This window comes from Podarcis filfolensis, assembly GCF_964270895.1.
Source record: "Podarcis filfolensis genome assembly, chromosome: 1".
Classification (NCBI taxonomy): Eukaryota; Metazoa; Chordata; class Lepidosauria; order Squamata; family Lacertidae; genus Podarcis; species Podarcis filfolensis.
The window spans coordinates 26,593,903-26,609,250 of NC_139604.1; the positions used below are offsets into that span (position 1 = coordinate 26,593,903).

The following is a 15,348-nucleotide window of genomic DNA, read 5'->3' on the forward strand; positions in this document are numbered from 1 at the left end:
CTTTCATGACACCAAATCCCCCCCCCCTTTGTGGAGTGGGGGTTCCCTGCATTCTGCCTCCTGACTCCATCACCACCCAGGCTCCATTCTTCCCCTTGACTCACATAGACAGGCAGGGCCATTGGGGGTAGACGGCCAGCTCTCAGGGCGACTTGAACCACAGCTCGAGCCTCTCACCCACGAGTGGGGAGGGGGAGAGGAGAGGTCAGGGTGGTGGAGGGGGCCAAGCGGCAACAGACTCACACTATGTGAGACCAGTGGGCAGTGGCTGAGGAGGAGCACCAGTGAGAGAGAAGGAAGGAGAGGCAAGGGAGGGAGAGGAGGTCCCTCTTTCGCCTCCTCTCTATTGTTGCTCGCTATTTGTGGCGAAGGGAGGACACTCAGGAGAACCTCTCACAGCTGCTTGCTTGCTCGGCTACTGCACAACAGCCCTGCAGTACTTCCAGCTGGGTCTCAAGATACGGTACTTGCTGCCACCAAAAATAAGCCAGAGCACTGTGGCTCTAAAAACTGGACTAATCCTAGCCTAGCCATTAAAGATAATACTTCTAGTCTACATATGAGTAGGCAGTGAGGATGTTCAGCTTCCTGGTGCTGGTGGAGCCCACCTGCAAGGGCAGCTCAGCTTTTTAAAGGCTCTCTCTTTTGAGGAAATGACCTCTGACTCTTTCTGGCCAATGGGGAGCCAGCACCAGTTCACCAGGTAGGGCATCTCCCAGGTAAGCATCTTAAGTACCTTTTTTCCCATTTGAAGAGAACAAGAGGAAGTTATGTGGCAGCTTGGCTTAGAGCAGTGGTTGTTCCAGATCAAGGTCTTTCTTGACACTATTATGCTCAGGGATTTGTGTTAAACATCTTCACCATCTATTGTTTCCCATTTCTCTTGTTCTCACAGCAAGCATTGACGCTGAAGGACAGGGCTTTTGTCAAGGTGGATTCAGCATTGACTTTACTCAGGTAGGGAAGCTATAACTGTATGTTTTCCTTTTTCTAGTACCTGACAGCAAAGGAGAAAGAGTCTGTAGAAATCAATTCTATAAAGGCATATCTGTCAGATCAGCTTTTCAAGGGGCTTCTTACACTTCGCTCCTGTTGGCTTAGATTTATACATCTGGATGTAGCCTGCTAGACAGAAATCATTTATTCAGCTCAGGATTTCAAAGGGAGTGTGAGCAAATCAGGGAAGAATAGGAATTAATAAGAAGGAGATGCTATCTCTCCTACTGGGTTAATTCTGCTACAGAATATAACAATGTGTTTAAGAATTTCCATTTGCCTTTGTCTTTTAACAATACTAATTAGTCTGAAAATCAGAATATATATACTGGTCTCTGTCATTATTTCACTGTGCAACAACAGGTGCATATTCTTAAAGCAGGGATAGGGGAACTGTGGCATTTCAGGTGTTGCTAAACTACAACTCCCATCATTCCCAACCATTGGCCATGCTGATGGGAGTTGGGAGTCCACCAACAATTGAAAAGCCACAGCTTATCCATCTCTGACTTAAAGAACGGAACGTCCACACGCAGCAGCAGTATATCTGATTACCAGATAATGGAGGGAAAAAAGAAACAAACAGGAATGGTTTATGCCATCAGCCCCAGCCAGCACGGCCAATGGTCAGGGATGATGGGAAGTTGTAGTTCTCAACATCCGGAGGGCATTGGGTTGGATAGCGATTTAAAGAGTTTTGAAGGGCACTGAATACAATTACCTGCTTTGGATATATCGCTAAACCATAGTTTAGTGTTACAGGAACGAGCCTGCTGGAACCTTAAGGTTCAACAGGAAGCATCCGTTTCCTGGTTTAAACTAGCCACAGTTTCTCAGTATGTCCAAACTCGGAACTGCGGTTAGGTTAATTTTTTTGTACTAAATTGTGTTTATGGTTTGCATTCAGAGGGGGATGGGGAGAAGATTGCTTGAAGTATGGAATGTTAAGGTAATTGTGAGGGAGTGTAGAATAGCAGTTGGTGGGAATTTAAGCCGTCTATCTTCCACCAGGCCGAAAAGGTCCCTGTCCCCTGCCTTAGACGTTACAAGAAAAGAAACTTACATATTTTTTTCCCTTCTACTCTTACCCCAGGGAGATAGAGTACTTCTTGGAGGACCTGGAAGTTTTTACTGGCAAGGTGAGACACAGCTGTTAAAAAGCTGACCATTCTATTTAATCTTCTGCTGTCTTCTTAAGGACATTAGCAAAATAAACCATATGCAATAAGTTTCTTTTCTGGCAAGGTTAATTGAAGAGGGGGTGATTTTGAGTGGAGAAGTGGTGACTTTCGCCGTCTGCTGTTTCTCTGCTTCAAACTGTCCCTCCCAGCTGCGTTTCCCATTGCAGGTTTCCTGACCCTCGCAAGACTTTACCTTTGCCAGGGGCGAAACTAGGCTTTATTTCACTCAGGTCAAAGACCCAATATGGCACCCCACACACAAGCATTTGCGTATACACACAGAGATGTCAGCAGCCTCAGTGACGCCCCTCTGGAGGCTTCACCTAGGGCAAAAAAACCAGCTTGCCCCCCGTAGCTATGGCACTGCCTTTGCAAGCATGTATTTGGATTCCTGTGAGGATGAAAAGCAGCTGTGGGGCATTTGGAGTAATAGAAGGGATAAGGGCCAGGGCCAAGCATCTCCCCTGACTGTGTTTCTGCTCAAATCCTAAAGTGGCTTTTTCTGGAATGGAGCAGGGTGGATTCCATTGGGGTTTAGTTATACATATTTGCATCTAATGTGTAGTGTAGTGTAATGTAATGTAATGTGTAATGTAATGTCTCGCTTCTTCATGTAGTTGATGAATTAAATGCCTGCCTATGAAAGCTTATGCTGCAATAAATACATTGGGGTTTGATTGGACTAAGTTGTTACTTGTTAGGAATGAGTTCTGCTCACTCAGTGGGTCTCCCCTCCTCCTTACCCCACAACCCTGGAATCTGCTTCAGGGGATTGGGAGGAACCCCCAGAACAGGTTTAGGGGGAGCAGAAGAGACAAACTCCCGTCATGTGAGTACACCTCATTCCCCGTGTGCATAACCCCCTTTGTGCTATGTTGAATTCCACCCTCCCTCTTCAAAGCACTACAAGATTCTTTGTATTTTTAAAATGCAACAGATTATCATACCTATCATTATAGAATCTTTCTCCTCAGTAACTCTCAATTTAATAAAGAAGTTGTTTCAAGTTGCTTATTTTTAATCCCAGCTCCTTGCTTCCATTTGTCTTTTTCTAATGTGAACTAGGAGACTGCAAGTATTGTCTAATAGCTCCGTCTGTGTTTTTATGTCCCCTCTTCTACTTGGTACCCAACAGGCCAGCTCATTTCTGATAAAGTGGCTGAGATTGTGTCAAAATACAACCCTAAAGTCTACACTACCAAGTATGACAGCCAGTTAGCAACGCGGTCGGCCAATGCTGCTTTCGATGACAGCTACTTGGGTAGGTTACTTGAGAGTAAAACACTAGTAAAAATTGTGTTCCTTGTAAGACTTGAGTCTGAGGTTCTTCATTCCTCCCTCCCCATCCAGTGATATTAGTGAAAGCTAGTGCCAAGCAGGTGCTAAAACGCCCTTGGGAATGACCCATAATGCTAAGCAATTGTTTAAGCCATGGTTTGTAAAACAAACCACGCATTAATGATGAACTGTGCCACAGATGATCAGGTAAACCATGGCTTGTTTCTCCAAAGTTTGTTTTGCTTTCTAGCTGCTCTTGCCTCACACGTTGGTGGTTTGGTGAGTTTCTAGGGTAGAGCTTTCCAAACTTTTCATATTGGTGACACACTTTTTAGACATGCATCATTTCGCAACACAGTTTTACTAGCAAACCAGAGGTTAAACTCACCCCTTTCCAGCCCCGGAAGGAGCGCGGGGAGTGTTCACACAACACACCTACACACTGCAGCCAACACATTGATGTGTCGCGACACACAGTTTGGAAAGCTTTGTTCTTTGTTTTCAACCTTTTTGAGTCCGTGGCTCCCTAAACCAACTACATTCTTTCTGCATCACCCCAAGGGGCTCACCCCTCAGTTATGTCACCCCTTGCCTGCAAAGCTGGCAGCCTCTCTGTCCCTGGTCTCTGAGCCACCAACACCTCCTTCCTGCTCCCCTTGAAGCAAAAGTAGGAGGATCGGATTAGCTAATTAGGATGGCTGAAACATAAGCAGCCAGATCGACAGACCTGCGTAGATGCAGGGAAAACTGCCTCTTGATATTTATTTAAGGTTGTAATAGGTCATGTGCATTGATAAGTCATGATTACCCCTTTCATGTTTGACAGGTTATTCAGTAGCTGTGGGAGATTTCAGCCATGATGGCATAGAAGGTATGGCTTATTAACTTTTGCTCCCTCTTTGATAAGATTTTGCTTGCCCCAGCTCCATTATTGTTTGCCAATATCTCACCTCTCATCCCCGTTTTGCGAGTCTTTGGTAAATTTTAAGCACTCTTTAGTAGGGACTGTGGGGCTTCTGCATAGCTCCTAGCTTACCACTGGACCTAGTTAAGGCTGCAGTCTTGCAGCTCATTGCTAGAGGATAAAGTCAAGAGTTCTTACCTATGTGCAACTATTGGCAGAATGGCGGCCTAAATGGAAAATGTTTCTGAAGGTCATTGACTACTATCCATATATGTCATGTCATCTTTCTTATTTTCAGATTTTGTCTCTGGGGTCCCAAGAGCAGCAAGAACTTTGGGCATGGTAAGGAACTTGCATAATATACTTTTAACAGCTGGTATTATCCCAGCAACTTCTAAAATATTGTGCAGTGCAGATGTTAAGTTCTATCTTTTTCATGCAGGTGTCTATTTATAATGGAGACACCATGGCGTCCATGTATAACTTTACTGGAGAGCAGGTATGGTTTTCTCTGCAATGTTTTGATTTATATTATCTATCATTCGTTAGTGGAATCTAGGTGTTATAAATTCACAAAGTAACCTACAGCAAATCAGAGAATTTCAATTTGGGAGTTGTTTTAAGAACAGGGAAACATAACCATAAGCAATCTACCCCTGATCACATCAGCTCAAACTGGCAGCATATATGGTTGTTGACCAAATGTGCCTGAAATCAACGAGATTATTTTGAAATAAAGAGCTGCTCTTTGGTTAGAGAAATCCTCTTTCTTGATTAGATATAGGGGGGGGCAATCTTTTAGCTTAAAGGAACCACATGACAGTTGTGTGTGGAGCCGGAGGCAAAAGTGGGAGGAGTAATCCAAAGCCTTTAAAGAATGCATGGCATGACCTTTTTAAAACAATTTTAAAAAAAAACCTTTATTATAAGAAAGAAATAATATTCCAAAATAACATATACAGTACAGCTAAGCACATACCAGATGCAAGTGAGGAGAAGCAAGGGAGCTTTTATTGAGGGGGCAGTCACTAATTCCGAAATACCGTATTTTTCGCTCTATAACACGCATCTGACCATAACACGCATGTAGTTTTTAGAGGAGGAAAACAAGGAAAAAATATTCTAAACGAAACAGTGGATGTATGATTTTTATGGTTCATGCTGTGGCCACAGACATGTGATCTGACAGTGAGTTTGGGGTAGCCCAATGCAAAAATCCTGAGGATCCATGTGGATCCATGCTTTGTAACGTTTTTGCGCCATTGCGGCCCCATGAAACAGTGGGTGCGTGTGTGTTTTTTGGTGCAGGCTATAGCCATGGAAATGCTATGTGATCTGATGGTGAATTTGGGGTGACCCAGTGCAAAAATCCTGAGGATCCATGTGGATCCATGCTTTGTAACCACGTTTTAAGTGGGGAGGGAAGGAAAAGAACTCAAGGGACAAGGAGCACGCGTGGGGTGTGTGGAGAAGGAGCTTTTCTGCGAGCTGAGGGGGGGGGGAGAGCACTGTTGCTTTAAAGGTATACTTAAGGTATTTGCCCTGTGCCTGGGTTTTTTTTCCATTTAACAGTTTGCAGTCTTTTCCTTCCGCTCCTTGTTTTGAGGCAGAATAGATTTGAGCAAGTGAGGAGGACTTGGATTGCAGGGGATTCGCCATTAGCTGTGTAAAAGCGCTCCTCCTTGCAGCCTGAATGATAAGCAGCCACCAGCAGCAATAGAATGGAGCACAAAAAAGCGGTAGGGGCACTAGGACCCAGACAATGCTCAAATCTATCCTGCCTGAAAATAAGCTGCTCCGTCCCCGCGGATCAGCTGAGACGCGGGGATTTGCGAAGTTTCCCCCTCTCCCTCATGCCCTCCCCAGCCTTTTTTTTTACTTCCTGGTTTTCACTGCGCTGGCTCAGAGCTCGAGGTTGGTTTTATTTTGCTGCTGGTTGCTTAAATTTTATCTTTCCTGCCATCCCTCTGCAGCCTCACTGCTCTGTTTAGAGAGCGCACGGACTTTTGCTAGCTCCGTCCCTCCTCCCGTGTAAGCGGCTGCTGCCGGCTTTGCTGCCATGACTCTCCTTCCCTCCCTCCTCCCCGGCTCCAGGTCGCTTTAAAGCAAGCAAAGCGAGAGCCTCGTAGAGTGTGTAAGCGGCTCCCGCTTTGCTTGACTGATGGCAGCCATGGCTCCGATCCGTGCATTCGCTCCATAACACGCACAGGCATTTTCCCTTACTTTCTAGGAGCAAAAAAGTGCGTGTTTTGGAGCGAAAATTACGGTATCTTTACTGAAGTATTTACATGAAATGCAACATTTTTCTGTTTAATCTTATCTCCCAGATGGCTGCATATTTTGGATATTCTGTAGCTGCCACAGATATCAATGGGGATGAGTAAGTGATGCTTTTTTCATTCTTCCTGGAAAGAATTGCTTGCCTTTTTTAAAAAAAATCTTGTTTAGGATAAAAATAGAAGATTTGAAAAGAGTAATTGAAAGCCAGTGACGCACACAGAGTTTCTTCTGCTGGCTTGTTCTGCTGGGGTCCCTGCATGCATCTTATCTGGAGTGCTTGGTATATAAATCTATAAACATTTCATGCATGGCTTAATTGTCCTGTGAAGACATTATACATAGTACAGCTACGAGTCCCTCGAGAGTGGCATGCTTGTAATTCTAGTGGTTCCTAAGCACAGATCTTGTCTCATCATCCCTTTCTCCCATGCATCTCCCACAATTCTTTATCTCACTTCTTCCTTTATTTCCCCTTTCCTCCCCTCTCATTCCTTGCGTTAGGTATATCTGACAGATGCCCTTTTGAGAATGAATGACACAGCTCGTTTTGTGGGATAGATTAGCTGATTTTCTTTTAAATAATACTGTGTGATGACACATTTAAATGTCTTCTGGCATTCTAATTGCTCTCAGTGTCTTTGGGCAGAAAATTTTGGGTTATATCCATGGTTACTCATACTCAGAGTAGATCTCCTGAAATTCATGAACGTGATTAACTTAGGCCCAGTAATTTAAACAAGTCTACTCTGAGGTGAAATCTACACACATTTTTTTTAATGTTTTGAAAAATATATTGAATTTGACATAGCTCACTATCATCACCTAGTGTCACATTTGTATAATGCACTTTACAACATACTTAGAATGTTTTGTTTGCAGCTGTATAGCTGAGTTCTAAGTAGAATATAGTTGGCTACAACCCATTGGCTACGCTGCATACATGATGAAGCTTTTCTGCCTCCACCCTCTACAGAAAAGTGGCCCCTCCAGAACGCCATTCTAGAAAAACACTACAGGCTGTCACTGGAGGGAAACTGACAAAGCCTACACACCCCTTAACTGTGTGGGTGAATGGGTTCTGTGGGTTCTGGATCAGGCCAGTGGCCCATCTAGTCCAGCTTCCTGTTCTCACAGTGGCCAACCAGGTGCTTGAACAGAACATAGGCAGAACATGAGCACAATGGCACTCATGGGAGAAAGTAGAATAAGCTGAAGAAACCTTTTTGCCACTGACCCATTAGTGATATCTCTCTGACCAGGTTGCACTCATATGGAAGCACCTTAAACGTAGGGATTTTTGCCGTGACTGAAATACTTGATCTCTTCCCCTCTATCTTTTTCTTCAGTTACACAGATCTACTCATAGGAGCCCCACTCTTTATGGATCGTGGTTCTGACGGCAAACTTCTTGAAGTGGGACAAGTTTCTGTTTACCTCCAACAAGCCTCTGGAGGCTTTCAGAGTCAGGCCATGAAGCTGAATGGCTTCGAGGTTTTTGCAAGGTTCAGCAGTTCAATTGCACCTTTGGGAGATCTCGATCAGGACGGCTACAATGGTAAAGCGTTGGGTCATTGGGAGGAATTCAATATTACACTGTTTTGATCATTCTGTCAACACAAGCGTATCTACTTGTCAGATGGAACAATCCCCCCTCTCCTCCCCCCTACGTATGTTTTCTAGTGGGTTCTCCTGACTCTACAGAATGGATTTGGGGAAGGAGTGGGAAAGCCTATACAGAAACTTCCTCCCCACCCCAAGCCCTCTAACCTTTAATTTTCAGACCTACAACAGAAAACCTTTACACTTCAAATACAATTTATTTTGGAGCATTATTGCGTTTCCGTGGCAGAGATCCCTGCGCAAGCTGAGCCTTTGTGAGGAGGTTCAAACTCATTGACTCAGAGGTATTTGCCTCATATTGCTGAGTCCATCCCAGTCAACCGCATGGTGTGAAACTGAATAGGCAGGGAAATGTCCACGGATCTGAACAGAATACAAAGCCTCCAACTCAGTGGAGGCTAGTCCATTAGGGACGCTGGTGGCGCTGTGGTCTACCACTGAACCTCTTGGGCTCACTGATTGGAAGGTCAGCGATTCGAATCCCCATGATGGGGTGAGCTCCCATTGCTCTGTCCCAGCTCCTGCCAACCTAGCAGTTCAAAAGCACACCAGTGCAAGTAGATAAATAGGTACCGTTGTGGCAGAAAGGTAAACGGCATTTCCGTGCACTCTGGTTTCCGTCACGGTGTCCTGTTGCGCCAGAAGCGGTTTAGTCATGCTGGCCGCATGACCCGGAAAGCTGTCTGTGGACAAACGCCAGCTCCCTCGGCTTGAAAGTGAGATGAGTGCCGCAGCCCCATAGTCGCCTTTGGCTGGACTTAACCATCCAGGGGTCCTTTACCAAGGGAACTTTTTAGTCCATTAGGACAAGTGGAGCACTGTTGCACCAACCTGAGTCTGACCTGATTCAGCCATTCACCACGTTCCAGACTTCCTCCTTACAACCAGCTCAGGGATGGAACAGTCAACCTTCCTCGTCCTTAGTCTCCGTGCTGCTTTTGTAGAACTCAACAGGGAGAGGGATGGGGGCGAAACTGGAATTAGTCGGCTCTGTGTGTTATTGGTTCAGGCTCCGCCTATCATTGGTGGCCCTGCCTTTTGCCAATGGGCATCAACCAGCAATACTCCCCCTGATTCATATGTGTTACTGCAGAATCATCGGGAGTATATATTTTGATTCCTTTCTATTTGGATATGCTAAAGATTCCTTGTTGTGGCTTGTAGACATCGCAGTTGCTGCCCCTTATGGTGGAGAAGACAAGAAAGGGCTGGTTTACATCTACAATGGGAGAGCTACAGGTTTGAATGGGATGCCATCTCAGGTCCTTGAAGGACAATGGGCCTCTGAGACAATGCCACCAAGCTTTGGCTACTCACTGAAAGGAGCTACCGACGTGGACAAAAATGGCTACCCAGGTGATCTTTCATAATAGCAATGCCGGTTCCTGTATCTTGTAAACTAATCCAACATTTATTTCACAGGGCGGAGCCCAATTCAGAACTGTGTAAGAAAAAGAGATTTCATGGGGTTTTGAGCTTTACTAGGGATGAATAGATTCTTTCAGTTCTACTCTGTTAGCATCCTGACATTGTGATATCCCTTGGATTCTACACCATTTGTATTCTGGAATGAATTTCAGATTTCAGAATATCTGCTATTTCAGAATATTTGCAAAACCCCCCACCATTTGTTCTCCTGTGGAAATATAGTGGAATTAAAAAATAAAATAAAATAAACATCACTTTTAAAAAGTTATATAAACACCCTACAAACCTTAGCACTTCCACAACTGAACAAAGAGAAATAATAATTTCAGGAATATTTGGCGGAAGGAGGAAGAGTTTCTTTCATTTTTCTATTTGCTTTTGATATATTTGTGACAGGATATAGGCAGGAAAAAGAGCAAAAATTCTCTGTTCAATCAGCTTGCAAAATTCCAAAAACATATCTTAGAAGAATAATGGATATCAACCTTTTGAGTTTGTGTAAACATGTCTGGCAAAGCAGCTCCTTAAAATCTAAAACAGAATTCAGCAGATTTAGGTTCCATAAGCATCCCGAATCTTTTCTCTTTTGCATCCATGTTTAAATGTTTACCTACTTGCTCTTTCAGCAAAAGCACTTGCTCCTAATTCACGTACTGAAGACCTGTTGCTAATCAGATAATTGCGTAACATTCAAAAAAAGTCTCAGATCTAAAAGCAGTATTATATTATTCTATTTCCAGACTTGATTGTAGGTGCTTTTGGTGCTGACAAAGTTGCCTTATATAGGTAAGTGTTCAAAATTAAGTCAGAGCGGAAAAACCCAATGATATTTGCATTTTACTGAGGAGCAAAGTTTGCTTCACTGTTAGAGGCGTTGCCTTTTTCTACCTCATGGTCTCCACAGGAATATCAGGGTGAGGAATGGTTCCCTCCTTGCTCAATGGCCTGCAAGCAAGGGGCACAATGTTCTGTTCTCTGGGTGTTCTATTATTTCCTCCATGTTGCACACAGCTACCTCCATGTGTGTTAACCTCTGGCCAGCAGCTGAGCTTAGCAGCAGCTACCATCCTGGGGTTTAGTCATAAGAACAAGGCTGCAATCACAAATCTGGGTTTAAGCAGCAGCAGCAGCGTGAATGGTTTGCAATCAGCCGGTTTGCAATCATAATCCCTGATCCATAGGACTAGGTAGACATTCTGCCTGTAGGTCTCCAATGACCTCCACCAGCGGGGGAGCTCTCCCACCATGAAGGCCCCACTGCGGCATTGGAAAGTGCAGCAGCAGAGGAAACACCACTGCCAAGGGTGTTCAAACTGGGAGTAGCTACTATAAGGTCACTACTACAGTAGTGGGGCAGTGCAGTCTGGCCAGTCTGTTCCCTGCAGAAGGGCCCAATTAGGACCCCAGTCTGAGGCAAATGTAGCAGATAATCCACCAGCCCCAGTTAGGACAGGTCTACTCAGAGGTAGGCCCCACTGAGCCTAAAGAAGAGGACAAGGTGGTTCTTTCATGCAGTAACCCTGTTTTGCTTACCATTTGGTTCTTTTCAAAGGGCACGGCCAGTCATTACAGTAAATGCTGGACTAGAAGTCACCCCAACCATTCTAAATCCGGAAGACAAATCCTGTGAACTGAATGAAAATGGCCAGAAAGTTTCTTGGTAAGATGACTCGTTTGTATTTTGAAATGGAATGTCGAAATGGATTGGGAGCCTCTTCAGTCAATCAAAGGAGGCCATGAGAGACAAGGGGCAAAGGGAACGTGTTTCCCCACACTTCCTGGCCTTATGCAAGGGAGCAAAGGACACAATTTCCTCCTCGGCGAGGTCCATAGCCTGTGGATGCTCCAAAGAAGCAAGCATATATACAAATCCTTCCTTGCTGTTTAAAAAATGGTCAAAGGCTCTTCCCAGGTGGGAAACTTAAGTGGATTCATTGTGTAATGCTATACGGTCCCATCTGAAGCATGAACAGCTTTGCAAACGTGTCCTATTCTAAGTGCTTTCCAGAAGCAGGAAGAGCCTATCAACAGAACTAGCTAAATGGAAGGGTGGAAATCTGTTCACCCCATTGGGAGAATGTGCTCTAGCTGTCCCCGCCTCCATGGACAAGTCCTGTAAGGATGTGGAAAGGACGAGAGTTGCTTGTGCTTCGTGTCTTGCCAACTCTTTTGAATGGCCAACATAGTTCTTGCACTCCTCCAAGTGCAATTTTAGGGGAAACTCCATTTTGCCTTTATAAGAGTGAGGACCAACCTTACCATTAGGTGGGGGAAGCATACAAATAATGGGCAGCAGCAACGAGGTGTTGAGGAACATAGCTGTGTGTGCTACACAGCCTGCCCTGCACACACACGCGCACACACACACACACACACACACACACACACAGGCTAGCCTGCTGCCTTCAGATGTGGTGCTGAAATATTAAACTGGCAATTCAGTTGGCCTAAGTACATGGAATTTGGGGAGTTTCTGCCTCAGGCAGCAAAAAGTCGTGGACCAGCCCTAATAAGAGCTCAGTTATAGCAATAAAATCTTACCAAAATAGATAAACTAAGCTCTTAAGAAAGTATATTTAATAACCGGGAGCTGAAGGAACCAGTGGAGGGAATTTTTAAAGTTGCTTTAAACCCAACAACACCGACCAAGGAATCTGTACATGCAACTAGAGCTTATTAACAGTCATGAAAGGGTAGGTCTGGAAGCCACTACTGCACTTCTGCTGATCAATAGGTGTAGCTTGACCTTCAGGTACAAAATGTGTTTTGTTTTTAAATATTCTCTAATTTTCTCCAACAGTTTTAAAGTAAAGTTCTGCTTAAAAGCGGATGGCAAAGGAAGTATTCCCAGGGACCTCAGTAAGTTCCTCAGTAGTTTCACTTACCATACACTTCGGTTCTCCTCATATTGTCAACAGATGTTCAGTGGCAGTAATTTAAATTGTCAAACTTCTTCGGCTGTTCAAAGCCCCACTGGTATCAGACACGTGCAAAACCCATGCCCCTTTTAAATCTTCTGGCTCAGACTTCACACCATTGTTCTTCTCAATGTATGGGAGACAACTTTGTGGCAGTCTGCTAGCTGGAAAAATCTCCGTCTCTGAGGTATCGGTCAGAGAACCCTGGAAAATGGGCCTACCTGGACTCAAATATGGGGTTCCCTGAGTGGTTTAAAGAAGCATGGAAGTATCAGGGAGCACAGCCGTAAGTTACAGGCTGGCAAAGTTGTGAACATTGTGTGGCACACAATGAGATGAGAGTTGAAGAAGGCCAAGTGACAGTTGGTTGCATCCAGTAGAGCTGTCCTGTTTGCACAGAGACTTCCACTTGCTCTGTGGAACTTGCCCTCCTTCTCCTTCCCTTGTGAGCTCCCCCTCCCCAATCTCTGCTGGGGTTCCTCCAACTCTCCCTAGCAGATTTGATAGTGGGGCACAGGGAATGGAGAGCAAAGGGAAGTTCAGCTGTGCAAGAGAAGTCCTTGTGCAAATAGGATGGCATCATTGGGTGCAACTCTTTATGTGTAATTGCTCCTGGGTCTGGAGTAGGGCATATTTTGCACAAATGCCAGATTGCCTAAGAAGACCTAGTTACCACAAACAGCAGCTGCAGTGATAAACCTGTTTCTGAGATGTATCACTCTAAGCTGCAGTCCAGATTTCATATGTTGAATAAAACGTTCCTCTGTCCATAATGAATTGGGGAAAAATATTTAAAAGTACTTTCCCCCAAAAAACCAAACCAGAGTCCTTTCTGTTGAGGATAATTCAGACTGAAATTCCCAAGTGTCAAAAAATGTTATTTATGTATGCTACTACTGCGGCCCGTGTTTTGTTAGCCCAAAAATGGAAAACGAGTGAGGTCCCAACCAAAGAAGAATGGCAACTTAAGTTGACAGAATATGCACAACTTGCAGACCTAACATATGGAATAAAAGAACAAGAACATACGCTTAGAGAGGATTGGAAAACGTTTATTGAATATATGGGAAATAATTGTATACAGCTGAAAATGCTGGCAGCATTAAGATAAATTCAATAGTGTAAGAAAGTTTTGATGGATGCAATAATGGAATACTGAATAGTATAGTTTTTGCAAAATATGCAGGGATTTATGATATGTAAAATGAACCATGGAAAGAGAAGAAGGGAAGTCATTGATATCTTAAGGATGTAAGATGAGTATTTTAAATTGTAAAACAGAAAATTTAATAAAAATTATATATTAAAAAAACCCATTCCTCTGCAGAGGAAAAACTATTTGCATTTAGAAAAAGCTAGCATGTTGGGATAAGGCTAGGCTAGAATGTACCACCTCGTATCTGGTCTGTGAGAACAAGGCCTAGCAGCAGCCACTAAGGAATTGTGGCACTAATGAGAGACATGCTGGGAAGATAAGAGACAGGAATGGAACATCCCCACTGAGCAACAGTTAATCTGGGAGACCTGAGGCAGCAGTGGAAACAAAGAGCAACGAGAGTCAGTGCCGTGCAGGCAAATAGTTGCTGACTAGCTGGCAGAACTGGGTAGAGGTACGGGCGCTGATATTAGCAGCCTGTGCTGGCAGTCTTAGTCAGCAGCCCCCTTCCTGTATGGTCCTGATTCTCTCAGCCACTGCTCAGCCACAGCATCTCTTCCATCTCAGCATCCTGCCTTACCAGCGGCTGCTGCAGTAAGGCACAGCAAGACGTGAGCATTGCTTGACTAAAATGCCTTTTCCTTTGGCGGCAGCTTTCCATGTGGAGCTGCTGTTGGACAAGCTGAAGCAAAAAGGTGCCATCAGGAGGGCGCTGTTTCTCCACAACAGGCAACCGGTCCACTCAAAGAACATGACTGTCCCCAAAGGGGGTCGAATGAGCTGTGAAGAACTTCAGGCATTTTTAAGGGTAAGCGTCATACAAGGCCGCAACCCACCCACCTCCTGCCTTCTTGCTATACGTAGGGTTAACGTTATTGATGTCCGGAATCGGGGAGAGCCCTGTCTGGAGTGCCAGGACTCGAACTTGGAACCTTCTGCATGCAAAGCAGATGCTCTGCCTCATGGCTACAGCCCTTCTCTTTTCTCCAAAAGAATTTACAAATGGCTGCCTCTTATTTGCTTGGTTTTTTAAAAAATTCCATCCACTATTATTTCCATTAAAGGGGTAGGTAGCCACAAACCTTTGTACAGTGGTACCTCGGGTTAAGTACTTAATTCGTTCCGGAGATCCGTACTTAACCTGAAACTGTTCTTAACCTGAAGCACCACTTTAGCTAATGGGGCCTCCTGCTGCTGCCGCGCTGCCGGAGCCCAATTTCTGTTCTCATCCTGAAGCAAAATTCTTAACCTGAAGCACTATTTCTGGGTTAGCAGAGTCTGTAACCTGAAGCGTATGTAACCCAAGGTACCCCTGTAGTAGATGTTTGATTGAGTTCCATTCCAGTATAATTGTGCAGTTTTCGTTTTCTAAAAGCAACTCCATTTTTGTTCTCCCTTAGGATGACTCCGAATTTAGAGACAAGCTTACTCCAATAACCATATTCATGGAATATCAGCTAGATTACAAAACGGCTATGGACTCTACTGGCTTGCAGCCCATCCTCAACCAGTTCACTCCTGCAAATGTTAGCAGACAGGTACAGCGCTGAGAGATTTAATGGCAAAACGTACTTTTGAATCGGCAAG

General features: G+C 44.5%; 1 protein-coding gene across 1 annotated transcript in view; it reads left to right on the forward strand.

The window, feature by feature from the left end:
• Nucleotides 1–15,348, forward strand: part of ITGAV (integrin subunit alpha V) — a 67,880-nt gene that overhangs the window by 29,867 nt on the left and 22,665 nt on the right. Inside the window, exons 5-18 of the mRNA XM_083627761.1 lie at nt 896–957; nt 2,090–2,135; nt 3,313–3,438; nt 4,282–4,326; nt 4,658–4,701; nt 4,802–4,858; nt 6,687–6,739; nt 7,986–8,194; nt 9,424–9,615; nt 10,428–10,473; nt 11,240–11,347; nt 12,488–12,546; nt 14,415–14,569; nt 15,162–15,299. Of these exons, the coding sequence (XP_083483887.1) occupies nt 896–957; nt 2,090–2,135; nt 3,313–3,438; nt 4,282–4,326; nt 4,658–4,701; nt 4,802–4,858; nt 6,687–6,739; nt 7,986–8,194; nt 9,424–9,615; nt 10,428–10,473; nt 11,240–11,347; nt 12,488–12,546; nt 14,415–14,569; nt 15,162–15,299 (1,340 nt within the window). The remainder of the gene's footprint in view (nt 1–895; nt 958–2,089; nt 2,136–3,312; nt 3,439–4,281; nt 4,327–4,657; nt 4,702–4,801; nt 4,859–6,686; nt 6,740–7,985; nt 8,195–9,423; nt 9,616–10,427; nt 10,474–11,239; nt 11,348–12,487; nt 12,547–14,414; nt 14,570–15,161; nt 15,300–15,348) is intronic.